This window comes from Chrysochloris asiatica, unplaced genomic scaffold, assembly GCF_000296735.1.
Source record: "Chrysochloris asiatica unplaced genomic scaffold, ChrAsi1.0 scaffold00026, whole genome shotgun sequence".
Lineage (NCBI taxonomy): Eukaryota > Metazoa > Chordata > Mammalia > Afrosoricida > Chrysochloridae > Chrysochloris > Chrysochloris asiatica.
Window position 1 is genome coordinate 16,480,032 of NW_006408544.1, and position 20,774 is coordinate 16,500,805.

Consider the following 20,774-nt stretch of genomic DNA (forward strand, 5'->3'; position numbering starts at 1 on the left):
GGTTCGCAGCCCAATTCGTAACCACTACGCTACCAGAGCTAGGAAGCCCAAATCAAGTTGTGGAGGATAAGAGTGTCATGCTTCAAATCTGCATAGTCCCTAACAGTTCACATAGGCAATTTATAATAAACAACCTTGTGAGGGGGCTGGAACAAGATAAGGATTCTCACTTAACATTTTACAAATAAGGAAACTGAGGCTCAGTGATAGTACACATGCTAGACTCTATCCCTTATGCCTCCCTGTCTTGCTCTCAGATGGAACTGTCACTTAACAAACAATAGTACTCTGGTAGCGTAGAGATTATGAATCAGGCTGTGAACCGCAAAGTCAGCAGTTCGAAACTACCAGCTGTCCACGGGAGAAAGATGAGGCTTTCTGCTTCTGTAAAGATTTACAGCCTCAGAAACCCTGTACAGGGTTGCTATGAGTCGGAACCGACTCCACGGCACACCACCACCACAACCACCAGTACCTTAATTCAGGCAGAGCAAACCAGAGGAACCTTCCTGCCATTAGTGAGGCTGTGGGCCTCTAAGGGCAAAACTGAGCAAAACTCCTCTTCACCTAACTTCTTCTTATCCTTCAGGACTCACTTTAGACATGTCCTCTTGAGTCTCCTCTGTGCTTCCTTCTGCCATAGCTTGAGCTGCTCTGCAGGCAAGAAGTTCATTTGATAGGGAGGTCTCTGAGCAGGGACTGTGTCATTCATCTGAGCCTCAATACCAGTCAGAGGAGTATATACTGGTTGGATGTATGAATTAATCAGGAGGTGGGAGTGAACATGGAGCATATGGTTGAGAGGATGTAGACAGTGAGATTCTGAAAACTCAGCTCAACAGGTACGGCAGATCTCATGCTAGATATTGAGGAAATCCTACCCTTGAAGTTTCTATCCTTGAGAAGCTCCTAGTCAAGTCTAGTGTGGGGGATATACACTTAAACAGACATTGCAGTGTTACAATAATGTAGTAACAAATGCTGGAGAAGTAGGAAGTTCAGGGGACTGTCATAGTATAGAAGAGACATCAACCCAGTATGGAGGCCAGGAAAATTGCTTGGAGAAGAAGATATCTAAGCAGATGTCAGATAGATAAAAATATGGGACTGTTAGTATTTGTGAATGTAAACATGTATAGCATGCCAGGCAGGGCAAACATGAGCAAAGATAAAGGGAAAAAGTACGGCTGACTTAGGACATACTAGAAGGATCATGTTGTTGTTATTGGTAAGTTTCGTCAAGTTGGTTCATAGTGACCCTGTACAGGGTTTCCAAGGAGTGGCTGGTGAGTTTGAACTTCCAATCCCATGGTCCAAACTGACCTTGCAATCTAGTGCTTTACCCCCCAGTGCCACACCAGGATTCCAGAAGGAAGTTTTGTTGTTTTTGTTTTTTTTAGTTATAACAACATTTAACTACTATAGAAGGACCGTAGTAGTTAAAAATTGTTAGAATAAGATAAAAGTGTAAATGGTGAGAGATGATGCTGTAGATAAACACACATGGAGAACTCTTAAAATGTCCCAAGGAGATATCTTCACAATCATTTCAAACAGTATGAGAGTTCTGATTCAAATAACTAGCTCATAGGTCTAACCAACTCATGGTCTCTGCTAGCAGAACAATCCCACATGCACCCCCACCAATTACTGTCAGACTTCTGGAAGGCTCTTCATCAGTATTCCCAGACCGTAACCTTTTCCTTAGGTCCACTAATAAGAAATATCAGGAGCTGAGAATCTAGTGAGGTCAGGAAGATGACAACCAATTAAGCAGATTGGCCTCCAGTTCTTCTCTCCCTCTAATTGGCCTCGAAACAATGGGATTTCTACTGACTTTAAAGGGGCCTGATTCTTAACTGAATTTGAGATGCCCCTGCCCCTGCTGCCTTAATATGTTTACCTATTCTGTCCAAAGGCAGCTGTCACAGATCTACAGTCTACATCCAAAGTGCTTCTGAGTTTGACCTCAGAATTCTTTTAAGAAACCTGCAGCCAGCTAAACTCACTTCTCCTTATCACAACTGCTCCAAAACATTTCTCCTCCACCTTAGTGTTCAAATACTTTTCCCATCCTTCTTTGATGCCTCCTTTCAACTAATCCCTCTGGTTACTGATGATTGTGCCTAGGGACTTGCTGTTTACTTCTCCACCACAGGCTTGCTCTCATTCTCAAGAACTTAGAGTTTCATGTGAACAATCCATCTGACACCCTGGCTTCTTCAATTTCTTGACCATCTTATCTCCAATGACCTTCTCTTTTACTTTATCTCAGTTATGTCCTTATTCTTATAACTTGAGTTATTTTGATTTGGGTTTTTGTCACTTGGAATTGGAAGAGATCTGATTAATGTAATATTCATGCTCCTTGGATTAACACCCAACACCTTGCATGGCCTAGTCTCTGTCAACTTCTCAAGTTTCATCTTCCTGGCTCATACTATGCTCCAGAAGCATCAATTCTTCCTCACTTGTGCCTTTGCTCATGTTATCACTCTCTAACTTCAACTCTTTTTTTTTTTCCTTTTAATGTGAATTATGTGATAGTTTACATGGGAGGACATTAGCTTTACATTCATCCTATAGTATATCGTTGCATTGCCATGGTTACAATCCCCTCCATGCATCATTTTTTCCCTTTATCTTTATCTCCATACCCCACAAGCCTGCCCTCTGGTTGACAGTACACAGCCCCTCTCCCTCTCTGGGTCTAGAGTCCCCAGCCACTCCATCTCTCCACATCATCATCTCTGTCTCCATCTCTGGCGTCACTGTTTCTCTGGGTAGGGTCCTGCACTCTGATCTTCTCCCTTGATGGTCCCAGGGACCTCTGTTTCTGGACTGCAAAGTCAGTCGCTCTCCTCCTTTTGCTACAAAATGTCTACCTTTACATTTCCAACCCTCACAGCTAGTCCTGATAGTAATTATTCATTATTGTACCACATGACTGTTATCCACATCTCCTTTCATCAACCCCGCCCAGACAGATTGGATACTACTCAGTGGAGATTCTACCTTCCTCCACACCCTCTGGATCTAGGCTCCCTCCTGAAAGCTTGTCACTTCTTGCCTTTGTAGCCACCCCCTTCCCAATTGAGTAGCCAATGTCCAAGTTGCCCATCCCTGTCTACCCTGTGTATGGAGTGGGTGGAAATGATCCTTGCTGTAAAGATTTGTTCTCTCTTTTGAGCTACTACATCCATAGGTATAGGTCAAGTTCACCAAATTGTATCAGATTACTTTTTTGCCCCTCTTCTTTCTTCTTCTAGTTGAGTTCTGATCATCCATCCATTGAAGCCAGGTCAAGTGGGTATTATCTGCAAGTGTGGGTGTTCTTGTGCATATGCCCTCTCTTCTTATCAGTTGGACACTTCACTCTCCTCTCTAGTCCTCTGTGGCTATGTCACTGACTCTGGGCCCAAGAGTCCCCAGGCCTTGCCATACTGCTGGTCAACCAGGTTTCCACCTGGGCTCACAGGAGTCTATTGAACGTGGTTGGACTTAGCTCACAGCTTCATTGTTGTTTTTCTCTCACTTCCACTTATTGGTGACCAACGTGGTCACCAGTCAGAGCGCATGTTTGCTCATGTATTCCCACTGAGTCTTAGTCTTGGAAAGGTGTTTGCCCTGAGGGGACCCGACCACTTGCCTGGATATCTCCTGGGCGAGCAACTTGCTTGTTCTTGTAGTAATCATTGGACTGCCGTTATTGTGTATTTTTCCTGTAGGTCTTTCTTTCAAGAAGTATCTTTTGTTCTTCTAGCCACTCCAGGCTAGTCTATTTGTCCTTTCAAGTGGAAATTTCCCACCTCAGAAGATTCTGAGTGAGGTTCAGGATTACCCCCTTATGTAATGCAGAGGCTCCATAGGAAGCCTCCTTCACTGGGCCCGTTGTAGCCCCATTTTAGGTATTCCAATCAGTTATAGGCAGAAGACAGACTTACAAGCTTTCTATGGTGATATTTCTGGCCACCCCTTTATCTTCCCCTCAAGTGTTTATTTTATAATGATATGCAAGGGAAACCAAGATTCAAAAGACAGCCAAGCTTCTTAACATTATTTCCCCACTTTTGACCATTCCAACCATGCCTCAATCTCTGTATCCCAGAGCCCTGCTGTTCCAAGGTTGTGCATACAACATTATTTACCTCTGTCCTACTTAGCCCATGCAAGCCTGCCTAATTGTTTTCCCATCTGCCTTGTTCTTCCATTCCCCTCCCCATTCTTGTGTTTTGCCCCCTTCCCCAGCACCCAAACTATCCTGTGTCTATTCCCTACTCTGTGCTCCACCTTCCCCTCCCTCCCCTCACCCGACCCTTCACATCCCAGTACCCAGCAAAGAATCCCCCTCCTTTTAGTATGGGTTTTTTTTCTTAGTCTTTTACAGTAGTGGTCCTATGCAATATTTCTCCTTTTGTGACTGACTAATTTCACCAACATAATGTCCTCAAGGTTCATCCATGCTATGCGGTGGCTTGCAGCTTCCTTGTAATTCTTCAAGGTAGCATAGTATTCCATTGTACCACAGTTTGTTTATCCATTCTTCAGTTGATGGGCACTTTGGCTCTCTCCATTTTTTTGCTATTGTAAATAGTGCTGCTATGAACATTGGTATGCATACATCTACTCGTGTTATGGCTCATATTTCTTGTGGGTAAATTACCAAGTAGAGGAATTGCTGGATCATAAGGTATTTCTATTTCCAACCTTCTGAGGAAGCACCATATTGCTTTCCAGAGAGGTTGGACCATTTTGCAATCCCACCAACAATACAGGAGTGTCCCAGTCTCTCCACATCCTCACCAGCATTTATTATCCTCTGCTTTTTTGATCTTTGCTTTGTGTGAGATGATATCTCATTGTTGTTTCAATTTGCATCTCTCTAATGGCTAGTGATCATGAACATTTCTTCATATGTTTGTTGGCTGCCCGGATCTCCTCCTTGGTGAAGTGTCTGTTCATGTTCTGTGCCCATTTTTTTAAATGGTCTAACTCCAACTCTTAATCATTCTCAATAGTCACCAGCTCCAGGAGCCTTCCCTGATCTTTCTCTTTCTCATTCCATCCCCAGTACACTAGGGTACCTTGTACTATTGTTTAGTAGAATTACAACAGAAAAATGGGAACGATTCTTAGTATTTAAATCAAAGACACTTGGTTTTGCAGGTGATGAAGTAATGGAGAAGTCAAACAGAATAATGAAGAAACCCAGAAATTATCAACAGCAGAAAATCTATTACTGGAAAGAAAGGAAGATGGAATCATGGGAGCAGGAGTCATGAAAGAGAAGCAGCCAATGTGGAGTGGGATGTCTCTCTTTTCCCCATTTTCAGTTACTTGCCAATGCCTCCTCTTAATGAATCCTGCCAGAAGTCACTGTCACAGGAGCCTGGGAAACATAGTCTGCAAAGGTCAGCCCTCCAGAGGAGGCTGCAGAACAGAGACAGGGCAAAGACAGTGAAGAATGATAACAAACAGGCTAAGGACTGGCACGCCATCTACCCAAAGAATGTTGAAATGATCTCTTTATATTTTGTTTCCTTAAAAAAACCAAAAAAAAGGGAGGGGGACTTTTTGAGAGCAGGGAACCCATTCAACTCTGTGTGCATGGTGTCTCTCATTTGTTCAATAACTGTGGTAGATTATTCACTGCCCTTCCTGCAAAAGGAGTTTACATTCCCATTCCTTGCCAAGAGAGTTGCAATGTTGCCCATTGGGAGGAGTATATCTTTCCATTCCATCAATATCAGGTTTGATCATGTGACTCATTTTGGTCAGTGTGTGTGTGCAGAACAGATGCATGCTAAACTTCAGCAGAAGCTTTAAGAGTTTTCATGTGGTGTAGCCATTGCAAATTTGACCCGACAATCACAGTTGACTTGTATTGTGAGTGAGAAACCTTTATTCCAGCATTGGACTGCTAACCACAAGGTCAGTGGTTCAAACCTTGTCCTCAGAGGCTCGCTTTGAATTGGAGCCAACTTGATAGCACTTAACAACAACAACAAGAGTCCAGTGCTTTTCTCACTAACTATGCTAAGGTCAGTGTATGTATGTTTCAAGACTATATTTTGAATGGGTCTCTCATTCTTTTGTGGGCAGAGTATATTTCCCTTTTACTAAGCCAGTCCTGGAGTCCTAGTGTGGTGCTGTAGGATAAGCACTACACCACAGGTCAGTATGAACCACAAGGTCAGCAGTCCAAACTCACCACTGCTCCTCAGAAACCCTATACAGCGTCATTACGAATCGGAACCAACTCGACAGCATTTAACCACCACCACCACCACCACCACAAGCCAGTCCCATTCCCTGTAGATCCTTTTCTGAGGGGCAGATAGAAGCAGAGCCAAAAATATCATGCTTCCTGAAACTTTTCTGCTCTCCTAAAGAACCACCTTCCTCAGCATTCCTATGGTTTCATCCAGGTCCCAGAAATTATGAGGCTAAAGAAGGCCTGGTGCCTTGCTGTTATTTGCAGTGTTAATGAATGCTAGTTGCTGGTCACATCAATAGCTTGGCAGGGTTAGCTTTTCTTAGCTGAATGAAAAGGGAGTCCTCAGCAGAAATCTCATAAAGCTGAGCATGGCACTGCTATTGCTGGCTGGTACAGTGCCGACTACACTTGATGCCTCTGACAATGAGTGGATAAGCAACGGAGTGGAGATAGGGAATCTGAGCATCCTCTCTCACTGTTCCTATAGCTGATGATATTCCTGCAAAATTCTTAACATGATCTACAAGATCATGCATGATCTGGGCCCTGGCTATCTTTCCACCCTCGTTGCACACTAATACTCTCCCCTTGATGATTTAGGCCTTGCCACATGCCTTCTTTCGTCTCATCAATGTGCCAAGCTCTAACCCACATTAGGACCATTCCTGATATGGAACACTCTCCTTCTCTGACTCACTCTCTACCTCGTTAACTTTTTCTTATCATTGAGTTCCCAGATAAGATATTTCCAATCTCATTTTCACCAGCTTCATAATATTTATGTATTTTTATCTGCCCATCATTCCTTCCTCTAGGGAACCACCATTTTAAATAGCTGTGTTGGGACTATCTGTTATAATTTGTGTCTCTCAGTCATTGGCTTGGGCATGGACTCATGGGTGACCAATCATAGTCTTTCTTGAGACTGGTATATGATTTTGGGGAGAGAGAAGCCCTCTTTCTGTACAAGTTGGGAAGATATGAATCTGGAGCTATCATCATCCATGCTACAAAGTCTGACTACAGAAGGAGGCTGAGAAGATGATCAAATCTGAGAAGCATAGAGTAAGATTGAGTCCTGGGTCTAGTGGACTTCTCAATTACATGAGCTAGTAAAATATTTTTATTAAAAAATTTTATTAAAGGTAATTTAATTTGAGTGTTTATTCCATGCAATAGCAAGAATCCTAACTCATGAAGAACTTCTCAATCTTTAATAGCTTTATTGAGCTATAATTCATATAGCAAACAATTTGCCCATTTACACAATTTATAACTATATATTAATGCATATGATTATTTGTTTAATGTCTCTCTTTCCATTAGTTCTGCAACAATAAGGATCACAGGTGTTTTGTTCACCATCATATCCTACGTGCCAGGAGAGAACCTGGCTCAGAATATGTACTCAATAAACATTTTTCAATGAATAAGTGAAGAAATGTATGAATGAATGAATGTGTACCTTGTGCTATGTACTTGGGATAATGAAACAAATTATACATAATTCCCGTTCTATGTCTAATATGCAGACATACATGTAAATAGACCAAAACCAAACCAAACCCATTGCCATTGACTCAATTCAGTCTCTTAGAGACCCTAAGTTCTGGCAAACTAGAAGAAAGTTCAGAAAATTGTGTGAAATAGAGATGGCTTACCTTGATCTGCCTTGTTGTTTTTGTTAGGTATCGCTGAGTCGGTTCCGACTCATAGCGACCCTATGAACAACAGAATGAAATACTACCTAGTGATGTGCTGTCTTCACAATTGTTGTTATGTTTGAGGCCTCTGTTGCTGCCACTACGTTAATTCCACCTCCACTTTTCCAAGCATGATGTCTTTCTCCAGGGACTGGTCCTTTCTGATAACATGTCCAAACTATGAGAAATGAAGTCTTGCCATCCTCACTTCTAAGGAGCATTTTGGCTGTACTTCTTCCAAGACAGGTTTGTTTGTTCTTCTGGCAGTCCATGGTACTTTCAATATTCTTCGCCAGCACCATAATTCAAATGCATAGATCCTTCTGGAGTCTTCCTTACTCACTGTTCAATTTTTACAAACATATGAGGTGATTGGGTCAGCTGCACCTTAGTCCTCAAACTGATATTTTTACTCTAACACTTTAGGGAAGTCTTTTCAGCAGGCTTGCCACTACGTTGTTTGATTTCTTGACTGTTGCTTCCATGAGTATCGATTGTGGATTCAAGCAAAATGAAGTTTTTGACAACTTCATGATAACAATCTTTCCTTCATTTATCATGATGTTATTTATTGGTCCAGTTAACTGATTGTAAAAACTTGGACATCTAACAAGGGGCTTGGTCAATTTTGCTATTCTTCTGGGTATAAAATGAGCCATCTTGTTGATTTGAGTGGGCTTGCACTCTTTTACTTGACTAATCAAGCTCATTTCCATATGACCTCTGGTTTGGGGGACTTGCGTCAACAGCCTAACCTAATTTGCCACCCTGTGGGTCATCTTCCAGACTGATGTCTGAACTGCAGATTTGGGATTTGTCAGCCTCCACAACTGTGTGAGCATTTCCCTGATGGCCCAGTGAGTTCTGTGACATGTTGCAGAGAATTGTGGAACCTTGGGACATGGGGGGTGGGGGGGAGGGGTTTGAATACTGAGCAGAAGAGTAGTGGTTGATATCAGGGATTACCAAGTGGTAGAGGAAGACCCCCAGCGAGACAGATTGGTAAAGTGGCAGCATCAATGGGCTCAAGCGTGGCAACAATTGTGAGGAGGTCCAGGATCAGGCAGGGTTTCATTCTGTTGTGCATAGGGTCACTATGAGTCAGTACCGACTCGATGACACCTAACAGCAACAACATGACACTTCAACAGGAGGAAGATGAGGATTCTACTGCCACAAAGATTTAAAGCCTTGGAAACCCTATACAGGGTCACTATGAATCAGCATTGACTCAACAGCACTTAACAACAACAACAATGACACTTTAAGAAAGTTGGATATTTGAGATGTATTTAACTTCCACCTCTTAGGGACCAGTCTGGTGCTGATCTTTCTCAAAGAAACTATTGCATACAGCCTCTTTGAATTGGCCTTGAATTTCTGTCAGTTCCCTATCAATATACTCCTGCTACCACTTTTGACTTACTTTCAGAAAAATTTTACTTGTGTGTGATATTAATGATATTGTTTAATAATTTCTGTTTATCACCAATGCCTTCAGTGCAGTTTGGATTTCTTCCTTCAATAACACTGGTTCTTGATCGTGGTTGAAAGTCAACCAGTTCTTTTGTGTGCATTCCTTTCATCTTCTTTTGATGTTGCTTGCATCATTCAATATTTTGCTCATAGACTTTCAATAGTACAACTAGAGGTGTGAATGCTAGTATATCACCTAAAATCATCTTGCAACTTTCTACCAGTATGAGTCCCTCTATTTAAGACTTGCAGTGGGGAACGCTACTCTAGGTTCAAACCATCCAATGATTTATGATTTCCTGGACACACCATGCTATTCCTGGTCTTTGCCAGTGTTAATCTCCCTGCCTGGAATGTCCCTGCCTCTCTTCCTTACTGGGTTGCTCTTATTTGTCTCCAAGACTCAGTTTGGGACATCATCATCTCTGACTCAACTGAACTAGGTGACTCCTTAGTGCTCCTACACCCCCCAGAACATTACTCATCACTCTGGGAATCTCTGCTATGGTCTATTATCTTACTGGAGCAAGCTTCTTCAGACCAGGGTCTTCTATCCTATTTCAGAGCATAGCACCCTGTCACAAAGTAGGTGCTCAGCAAGTCATAACTGGACTAAAATAAAATGAAGCATCTAATCCTTGGTATAATTAAAATTTAATCAAAACATATAGCGTAGTGGTTACGAATCGGGCTGTGAACCTTAAGGTTAGCGGTTCGAAACTACCAGCCGCTCCGCGGGAGAAAGATGAGGCTTTCTACTCCCATAAGGATTTACACCCTTGGAAACCCTGTACAGGGTCGCTATGGGTCGGAATCGACTCAACGGCACTTAACAACAACAACTCAGTGCCAGGCTATATGCTACGGCACTATGGATACAAAGATAAATAAGACTCACTTCCTGCCCTCATGAAACCTTCAGAAGACAGACAAGTAAATGAGTGCACCCACGTGTGATGGGTGCTTTGACTGGTACATGTATGAAATACATTAAGTAGGGATGCAAAGTGAAGAGTTCTGGGGTTGGGAAAGTCTTCATAGAAGATTGAGGCTTGAATTGTTTTGAAAACCGAGTGATGGTTCACCAGCTGGATGAGGTTAAGGAATGGGAAGTAGAAGAGAACATTCCAGAGAGGTCTCCCTAGGGGTGGTAAGTTGAAGGTATGAAGAAATAGTTAGATGTATCACAAGAGTGAGCTTTCACAAGTACACAGCAGCAGTACCAGCAACAGCAGCATAACCCTGGATGTAATCCCATTTGGAAAAAAAGATTTTCTTTGTTATGGTAATGATGCCATACTAGTGTAGGGTATATCTTAAGCCAACCAATTTAAAGATATAAAACAAGAGCAGATTAAGCACAAAAGAAAGAAACACTTGGAGAAGACAGACACTATTGGAAGACATGGAGACAGACCAGTCTACGAGTCCATGAACTCCAAGGATGGCTGGCTAGAGAAGCTGAGAGAAGGCTTTTCCTCCCTAAACAAATAGAAAAGCCTTCCTCTAGAGCTAAGAAATTAAGACAAAGATTGAAGTTAATTTTTGGCCCAACACTTGCAGGTTCCAGGAACTTATGAGTCATTATATGTTTCTCTCACCCCAGTTTCCTCTTATTTTCCTCATGTCTTGCTTTCCCATTGCCTCAAATTTCTCACTAATTTATTTTTACTTGTTCCACTATGATGATCTTTGAAAGATGTTTCAAATCTTTTGCAGAAGGAATGTAGTTAAAAAAGAGAGATCATAAATTCAAATTTTACTTATGCATTCAGTATAAAAACATACACATATCATAAGCAACTATTTAAAATTCATGAGTATACATACTATATATATGTTGTTGTTGTTGTTGTTAAGTGCCATCAAGTCATTTCCAACCCACAGCGACCCTATATAGGTTTTCCAAGGAGCTACTGGTGAGTTTGAACCACCAATCTTGCGGTTCAAACCAACTTTTCAGTCCAGTGCATTAACCTATAGCACCATACCAGGACTCTCCTGTATGTATAGCACACAGATATAAAGCAATACACACAGAGCTTGTATATACATAGTTCACAATCACAACACACCTTTAAGTTTGCAAATACAAACACATATGAAAAGGCTTCAAAAAGTTCATGGGAAAATGGAATTACAAAATAATGGCATTTTCCCATTAACTTTTTGAAGCCCCCTTGTACTTGTCCCCTCCACTTTTTCCAACTCTCAAGTACATGTGTGGGCACACACACACATACTGTATACATACCAAGCTGTTCTGCAAGGAGTCTGCCCTTCTCAGTGGGAACAACCCTCTCTTCTTCCATGTCACACTTGTTCCCCACCAGGATGACCTGTGCATTGTCCCAAGAGTAAGTTTTGATCTGAGTAGCCCTAAAAAGACACAGAGAGAGGACTGTGTTAATCAAACCCCATTAGGCAACAAATTGACCCGTGAAGATTAAAGAAGCTGTTCCATTTCCTCTGGGCCAGCAACAGTCTAGTTGTTGTGTTTAGTTGCTATTGAATCAATTCCAACCTTGGCAACCTTATATACAACAGAATGAAATGTTGTCCAGTCCTGTGTCATCTTTGTGAAGATGGTAACACTTAAGGTACTCCCAATTAATTCAACTGAACACAGGCCACAGAAACCTTCCCCTATTAGTCGTCACATATGCTAGCCCTCAAGTCCAGGTCAACATCTCACCCACCTCTGTGGAGTTGTCCTCTAAGAAGTCTGGCCATCTCTATCCTCACTAGAAAGACAGATCTTTATAAAACCTAAACCTGATCACAATGTTGTTGTTATTAGTTCTGTTGAGTCAGTTCTGACCCATAGCAATCCTGTATAGTTTCTGAGGAGGGTTTGAACTGCCGACCTTGCGGTTTAAAAGCCTTCTGTTTAAAAGCCTTCTCTGCTCCCCAACTATCTATGTGACAAAGTTCAGATCCTTCATACAGGCATTCAAAACCATTTAGCTTCATCACACTTCCCATCTCATAAACCTTCTTACCCATTGCCTGAATGGGTAAGATTTATGAGATGGGAAGTATAACTTCTGCCTTTGTCTATAATGGGAATTCCTTCTTCCAAGGTCCAGCACTGATTCTGTAATCTTTGATAGGGACTTGTCAAACTTTCCCAGGCCCAGTTATCCTCTCCCTTCTTCATGATTCACAAACCTTTTTTGAGGCCTTAGATCATAGTTATTTGTAGAAACCAAAATGTCCGCATTGGTTTCCTCCATGTAGAATGACTATAAGACTTTTGTGAAAAATACTTTCTGTATTTTTCAAGTTCTTGAGAATGAGCATGTATTGATCTCTATAATTAGATACAAGATTTTGATGGAGGAAAAAACCAATAAGGCCCTGTGTTGTAGAGACTTCTTCTTATGAGACTAAGCCTAATTCTGTCCCAAACCATCCAACAGGCATTGTTTGCTGTTTAGTGCTGTTCAGTCAGTTCTCATAGCAACCCTGTGTTGAGTTTCCGATGGTGGATTTAAAACATCAGATGGAGCTGTACCTCTGGCCTGCTGTATCTTTACCATGGCACCTATTACACTTAGTTGAATTTGTCTCTCCTTGAGGGTAGGAACAAGCCTAGTCTTCTCTGAAATGCCAGTGGTCAGCAAAGAGCCTAGAGCAGAGAAGGTGTCATTGGGTGATGAGTGACTGAACAAGCAAATGATGAATCCTGATGCTGATTTTGAATCTGACCCTGATCTTGAATCTGACCCTGACACTGACACTCAATCAAATGCAACCTTAAACTCGATATGGATCCATTGCATGCCAGGCTCCTAAAGCCAGTCCTACCACCTCCCTTCTCTCATAAGTTGAGAATCCATTCTCTCAAAGGCTGGAACTCACTCAACCACTATTTGTTGTGAACCTTCCAGGAACCAGTCCCTATGCTAGATACTGGGGCTTGAGTGGGGGGTAAGCTGGCTGGGACCAAGTTTCCCTGAGGTAAAAACTCAAAGGAGAGGTTTGAGAGAGATAGAAACTAAGTCTTCAGCCTCAAGGCAGGAAACTAGAGCCGCCTCGGCACCTCGTCCCATGCTCCTCTTTTTGGCATCTTTCGCCCTCCTCCCACCCCTGTCCCCTTTCAGCTCCCAAATTAGCAACAAACTCAGGTTATTCTTGGAGAAACTGTCACCAGGTGTTACAGTCACCGTGTTCCTGATGGAACAGGGACTGATGGAAAAAGGGAAAGGGGTCAAGGCCAACAGAGAATGAACAGTGTGGAGACACTTAAAGAAACTGCTAATCACCACATAAGGGTGGTGTGGGGAGAGAAAAAAATAATGGAGCTGGAGAAAGAAGAGAATGGGGGAGAAAAATATGATTGGAGGGAAGAGAGAGAATAAGAAAGGGAAAGAAGAAAAAGGGAAGGAGAAATAAGGAAGGTAGAGGCAGAAAGTAGAGGGAAGGAGAAAAAAGAGGAAAAGAGGATGACCAAGAGGCAGAAAAGGAGAACTAAGATCACCATGAATGACAGACACATGGGTGGCATCCTAGACTGGTGCTTAAAACATGAGAGTACGACTGTCAACCTGCAAGATTACTCAGAGCTCTCAGATACCAAACGTGCTTCACAGCAACTGCTCCTTGGGAGAGGGGAAGTTCTCAAAGGGTAGATGTTGGTCAAAGGGAACGAGCTTGATGCGGCCCAGCACTGCTGCTGTGTGCCTGGCTATTCAGCCTGTCTGATTCTGAAGAATGGCCACAACACAGTTCACCTTCTTCCCCTCATGCTTCTTTAGACTTATGAATAATACCCCATGAAGAAGGATGCAGGTTGCTTCAGGGGTTGTACCTCTGGCATGCAGTGCTGATTTCCACTGCTTTCTGAACTTGAGCTATATGTACTCTTGGTCTCCCAGTCCAGCCTAAGAATAAACTTTACAGAGAAGTGGTATGTGGGTATGCTCTCCACTGCAGCCAGAACAATCTTCCTAAAACATTAATTTGAGCCTTCCAATTCCCTGTCCCAATGCTGTCACTATGGAATAAAATCCAAACTCCCTACCCTGGCACATCCTTCACAACCTGTGCCCTTTCTCTTATCTCACCTACCTCATCTATACTCTGGACCAATTACAAGTTCAGAGGTTCAAATCCACCAGCCATTCCTTGGAAACACTATACAGGGTCACTGTGAGTTAGAACCGGCTCCACGGCACTTAGCAACAACAGTTCCTTTCCTGGAACATTCTTACCCACTGGCCCCTCTGGCTAGCTCTTGTTCATTTTTATGATAGGCAACATATATGTCAGCAACTGCAGGATACCTTCTCTGGCTCCTCAAGCTGAGTCAGAGACTCCTCCCCTGGGTTCCCACAATCTGGGTGCTTTTCTTCATCAACTACACTTATCATGTGATATTTTTATTACCTGCTTGCTGAACTTTCTTCTCCTCTTATCTGTAAAATCCATGAGCACAGGAGCTATGTCTCATTCATCTTGACTTCCCTAATACACATCACGTGGCCTACCACATGTTTGGTTCCTAAGAACAGTTTGATTAATGAATGAATGAATAAATGAATCTCATACCAGTCTTGGACAGCATTAAATGACTCCTCATTGGTGATGTCATACATCAGAATGAAGCCCATGGCCCCACGGTAATATGCTGTGGTGATAGTCCGGTACCTCTCCTGCCCAGCTGTGTCCTGGGTGGGAAAAGGATAGAGTCAGCCTCCTAGGAAATAGGTTTTGATCCCTAAAGGCTTTTAAGATAATTAATGAATTATAATAGAATAAATAATCAAAGTCACATTTAAAAAGCTCCTATTATGTGTCTTGTATTGTGCTTAGTGATTAGACTAAAAAGATTTTTTAAACCTCATAGAAATTAATAAGAAAATAATAAAATTCCTAACAGAAAAATAGGTAAGAGGCATGAACAATTCACAGAAGAAATGTAAATTGATAACTATTATATTAAAAAGTTGTAACCTTTCTTTGAGTGATAGTGCCCATTATAGGTGAGGATGCAGTGAGATGTGCACCCCACACCTTTTGTAAGGAAGTAGAATTTAGTTCAACCTTTCTGAAAATCAGTTTGGAAGTAAGCAACAAGAGCATTAAAAATGTCTACACTCTTTGACTAGAAATTTTCTTTGTAAAAATCTTTCCTAAGAAAATAGAAATGTTTGCTACAGCCTAATTTAAATAGGGAAAAGATACCATAAAATTTTGTATTCAACAATAAGAATGGCTAAATATACTATAGTACATTTAAATAAATTGTAAATACACATCAAATGTAATATATTCTATTTATATAAAAATATTATTAGCACAAGATAATGTTTGTGTGTGTGATATACTATCAGTTTTGTAAATACATATGCAAAAACTGAAAGAAAAATGTCAAAGGGTTAATAGTCCTATGAAAGACAAGAGTTAGAGATTTTTATTTTCTTCATGAATTATATATTCTTCACATAAACAAGAGGCAGTTTGAATAGAACAAAGGGATACTGAAAGGTTTAAAATCAGGAAAGGTGTTCACCAGGGTTGTATTCTTTCACCATACTTATTCAATCCGTATGCTGAGAAAATAATCTGACAAACTGGATTATATGAAGAAGAACATGGCATCAGGATTGGAGGAAAACTCCTTAAAAACCTGCAATATGCAGATGATTCAACCTTGCTTGCTGAAAGTGAAGAGAATTTAAAATGCCTTCAGTATGGATTGCACCTCAATGTGAAGAAAACAAAACTCTTGACTACTGGACCAATAAACAGCATCATGGTAAGTGAAGAAAGGATTGAAGTTGTCAAAGGCTCCATTTTGCTTGGAACCACCATCAACACTCATAGAGGCAACAGTCAAGAAATCAGACAAAGGATTGCATTAGATAAATCTGCTGCACAAGACCTCTTTAAAGTGTTCAAGTACAAAGATAACAGTTTGAAGACTAAGGTACACTTGACCCAATCCATGGTATTTTCAATAGCCTCATATGCATGTGGAGTCCTGGTGTGGCACAGAAGGATAAGCACTGGACCAAAGGATTGATTTGAACTGCGAGGTCAGCAGTTCACACTCACCAGCCACTCCTCAGAAACCCTATACAGGGTTGCTATGGGTCAGAAGTGACTTGGTGGCACTTCACCACCACCACAACAGATGCATGAGATAGCTGCACAAGAAATAAGGAAGACCATGGAAGAATTGATGAATTTCAGTTATAGTTTTGGAGAAAAATATTGAAAGTATCATGGAATGTCAGAAGAACAAAGTAATCTGCATTGGAAGAAGTACAGCCAGAATGTTCTTGAGAACCCACGATGACCAGATATCATCTCTCAGAGTCTGGACATATCATTAGGAGGGACCAGCCCCTGGAGAAGGACATTATGCTTGGTAAAGTGGAGGGTCAGAGAAAAAGAGGAAAAATTCCAATGACATGGATAGGCACAGTAGCATAAGAAATGGGCTCAAGCATAACAATTATGAGGATGATGTAGAATTGGGCAGTGTTTCATTCTGTTATGCATAGGATAGCTATGAGTTGGAACCAACTCAACAGCACCTAACAACAATAATAACAAAGAAACACATATTGTCATTGCTGTTGTTAGTTGCTGTCAAGTTGATTTCAGTTCATGGTGACCCTATGTGAGCAGAGTAAAAGTGCTTCACAGGGCTGTGACCTTTTGGATGTGACTCACCAGGCCTGTCTGAGGTGCCTCTGTGTGGGTATGAACCATCAGTCTTTTGAATAGTAGGGGAACACTTTACCACTAGCACTACTCAGGGTCTCAAACATGTATTACTCCAATAAAAGAAGAAATTTAAGATATTCTACTGAAAAAAAAAAAAAGTGGCTAAGACAGTTTTTAAACCTCAAGCAGCTCAGTCTAATTGGAAAGACAAACATGTAAGCAAACAAAGACAAGGCCAAGTGTTGTTAGATTACACTGAATGTTTTACAAATGTCCACACATTGCTTATGTGAGGGACAAGCCAATTTTCTCTGTATCTTTAGTGTTAGAATGCATGATGCTTGAGCATGTAAAACATTTGCTCATATGCCATTCACATAAATTTTATGACATCCCTGTTATATAGGGGACAACATCATTTACATTTTATATTTATGAATATAGAAATACAGAGAGAGGGTAAGTGACTCTCCCGAGGTCACAAAGTTGGTGACAAAAGTTATGCCTTAAATCTAGGATTTCTGATTCCAAGCCAGACACCTTTATACTTAAATTAATGTGATTCCAAGTCAGACACCTTTATACTTAAATTAATGAATGACTTATTCACAAGCATTTATTGAACACCATCTGCAATGACAATCAAAATAATAAGAATAATTATAACGTCATTATTTGTATATACATTGTACTTGCTATCTGCAAACCTTAGAACAAAGTTCCCAGAAATTTCCCAACAAGTATCAGAATTAGAATTCTAAACAAGTCTGTCTGACTCTCATATCCATTGCACTACACTGCCTTAACCATGAGCTATATTTTGGTTGTGAAGACAAGCAAAATGAAGTCTTTGACAACTTCAATCTTTTCTCTATCCATCATGATACTATTTAATGTGAGGATTTTCATTTTCTTTACATTGAGGTGCAACCCATACTAAAGGCTGTATTCTTTGATCGTCATCAGTAAGAATTTCAAGTTCTCTTTGCTTTCAGCAAGTAAGGCTATGTCGTCTGTCTGCACATGGCGGGTTATTGATGAGTCTCTTTCCAATCCTAATGCCATGTTCTTCTTTACATAATCCAGCTTCTTGAATTATTTGTGTGGTTTTGTTGTTGTTGTTAAGTGCCATCAAGTTGGTTCTGACTCACAGCAACCCTGCATAGGGTTTCTAAAGAAGGGCTTGAGTTTAAACCACTGACCTTATGGTTCAAACCGACCTGGCGGTCTAGTGCTTTATCCCACAGTGCCACAACAGGACAGATTGAATAAATATAGTGAAAGTATATAATCCTAATACATAACTTTCCTAATTTTAAATCATGCTGTATCCTCTTGTTCTATTCTAATGACTGCCTCAAGGTCTTTGTACAGGTTCCTCATGAGCACAATTAAGTGTTCTGGAATTAGTCTTTGCAATATTGTCCATAGTTTGTTATGATCCACATAGTTGAATGCCTTGGCATAGTCAATAAAACAGTAGTTTAGTTTAACTAGTAAAGAATGTCTACCTTGAGGATCATGCTCTTTTAAAGAGCTACCTATATGAGATCAAACTGACAGCAGCAACTCCATAGGTTAGAGAAAACTTAGGGGGTAATGAGTCTGTGTTAATGGGGGAGGAATAACTCAGAAAAGCAGAGTGAGAATGGTTGCACAGTTTGAAGAATATACTCAGTGTCACTGAATTGTACATGCAGAAATTGTTGAACAGGAGCATTTCTTTCCTGTTGTATATATTTTCAACAACAACAACAAAATAACATAAATTACAAAGAATAATGCTGATTTTTATAATTAAATGAGAATTTTTTAAATGTCTAACTCATAGTGTGGTTTTAAAGTGCCGTTTGAGTCAGTTCCAACTCATAGTGATGCTGTAAGTTTTCCGAAGTTGCAGATTTTTGTGGGAACACAAAGTCTCATCTTTGTCCCACAGAGCTGGTGGGCTGTTGTGGTTCACAGTCCGGTGTTTAACATGTTGTTAAGTGCTGTTGAGTCAGATCTGATTCATAGCAACCCTATATAGGGTTTCTGAGGAGTGGCTGGTGAGCTTGAACCTCCGACTTTGTGGTTCAAATGGGCCTTACAGTCCAGTGCATTAATCCATAGTGACACACCAGAACTTCTTGCTTAACGTGTAGATGCTAAAAAGTCATCTTATTTCTCATTATCATTATTGTTCAAATTACCTAACCCTGTTGTTAAGTACTGTCAAATTGGTTCTGAGGCATAGCCACCCTGTAGAGGGTTTCCAAGGAGCTGCTGGTGGTTTGAACCACCAAACTTGCCATTTGAACCATCAAACTGACCTTGTGGTCCAGTGCATTATCCTACAACACCACATCAGGATTCTTTTCTAAGCTTTAGTTTCCTCATATGTAAAGTGATCATCCTAATACCAACCTTTAAGAGGTTATAAAAGGATTAGAAATAATGTATAGATAGATAGATGCTAGTAGAATGCCTGGCACATGGTAGTACTCAATAAAGTTTATGGTTGCTGCTATTACTGTTGTTACAAGTATTGTTATTGCTATTTCACTTAGAGAAAAGCAAGTTTGAAAACAACAATCCAGCTCACACTATGGAAAAAAGTCCAGAGAACCGTTCTTGAACATCCCTCTCTATATCTTTTATTTGTGAAAAATCACGTTGACAAACATTGATCCCCTCCTGCTGATGAGAGTCAGAAATAGAAGTGAAGAGGAGACAGGAAGGGGGGTGAGGGAGAAGAGGCATGACTCATTGGCCACTTAAAGGAGGAGCCCTTGTCATCAAGGGCAATCAATTCACTTTTAAGTGACATTCATTGAGCTCTTCCTATGGGCAAAGCATTGCACAGAATACACCCCAGAGTGCACCACTGTCCTGGCCTCCAGCAGGACTATCAGAGGGGCAATCAAACACATGGGCACTTACTACATGCCAGGTCCTTTGGTAAGTGCTTTATATATGGCATCTAATTTATTACTATTATTATTTTGATGTTTTATTGTGAATTATGTGATAGTTTACATGGGAGAACATTAACTTTACATTCATTCTACCTTATATCGCTTCATTGCCATGGTTACAATCCCCTCCGTGCATCATCAACCAACCAAAGGCTATACACTGTAAGCCTACCCCTGCCCTCCCTCCCCCCAGTCCTCAGCACACAGGGTCCGAAGTCCCAATCGCTCCATCTCTCCACATCATCTTCTCTGCCTCCATCTCTGGCATCACTGCTTCTCTGGGTAGGGTCCCGCTCTCCGCTCTTCTCCCTTGATGGTCCCAGAGACCTCTGCTCCTAGACTGCAAAGTCAATCACTCCCTCCTTTTGCAACAAAACATCTACCTTTACATTTCCAACCCTCATAAACAGTCCTGATAACAATTATTCACTATTGTATCACAAGAGACCTTTCCGTATCTCATTTCATCAGTCCCGCCCAGACAGATTGGATACTACTCACTGTAGATTCTACCTTCCTCCGTACCCTCTAGATCTAGACTCTTTCTTGAAAGCTTGTAAGCCTTTGTAGCCCCCACCCACCCATGCATTTTGGATAGCCAATGTCCAAGTTGCCCATCCCTGTCTACCCTGTGTATGGAGGGGGTGGGAATGATCCTTGCTGTAAAGATGTGTTCCCTCTTTTGAGCTATTGCATCCATAGGTGTAGGCCAAGTTCATCAAATTGTGTCAGATTATTATG

General features: G+C 41.2%; 1 protein-coding gene across 1 annotated transcript in view; it reads right to left on the minus strand.

The window, feature by feature from the left end:
• The window catches only part of RAB3B (RAB3B, member RAS oncogene family), a 115,600-nt gene that overhangs the window by 10,226 nt on the left and 84,600 nt on the right, over positions 1–20,774 (minus strand). The window contains exons 2-3 of the mRNA XM_006839763.1: positions 14,950–15,068; positions 11,651–11,775 (exon numbers count right to left, since the gene is read on the minus strand). Coding sequence (XP_006839826.1) covers positions 11,651–11,775; positions 14,950–15,068 — 244 coding nt within the window. The remainder of the gene's footprint in view (positions 1–11,650; positions 11,776–14,949; positions 15,069–20,774) is intronic.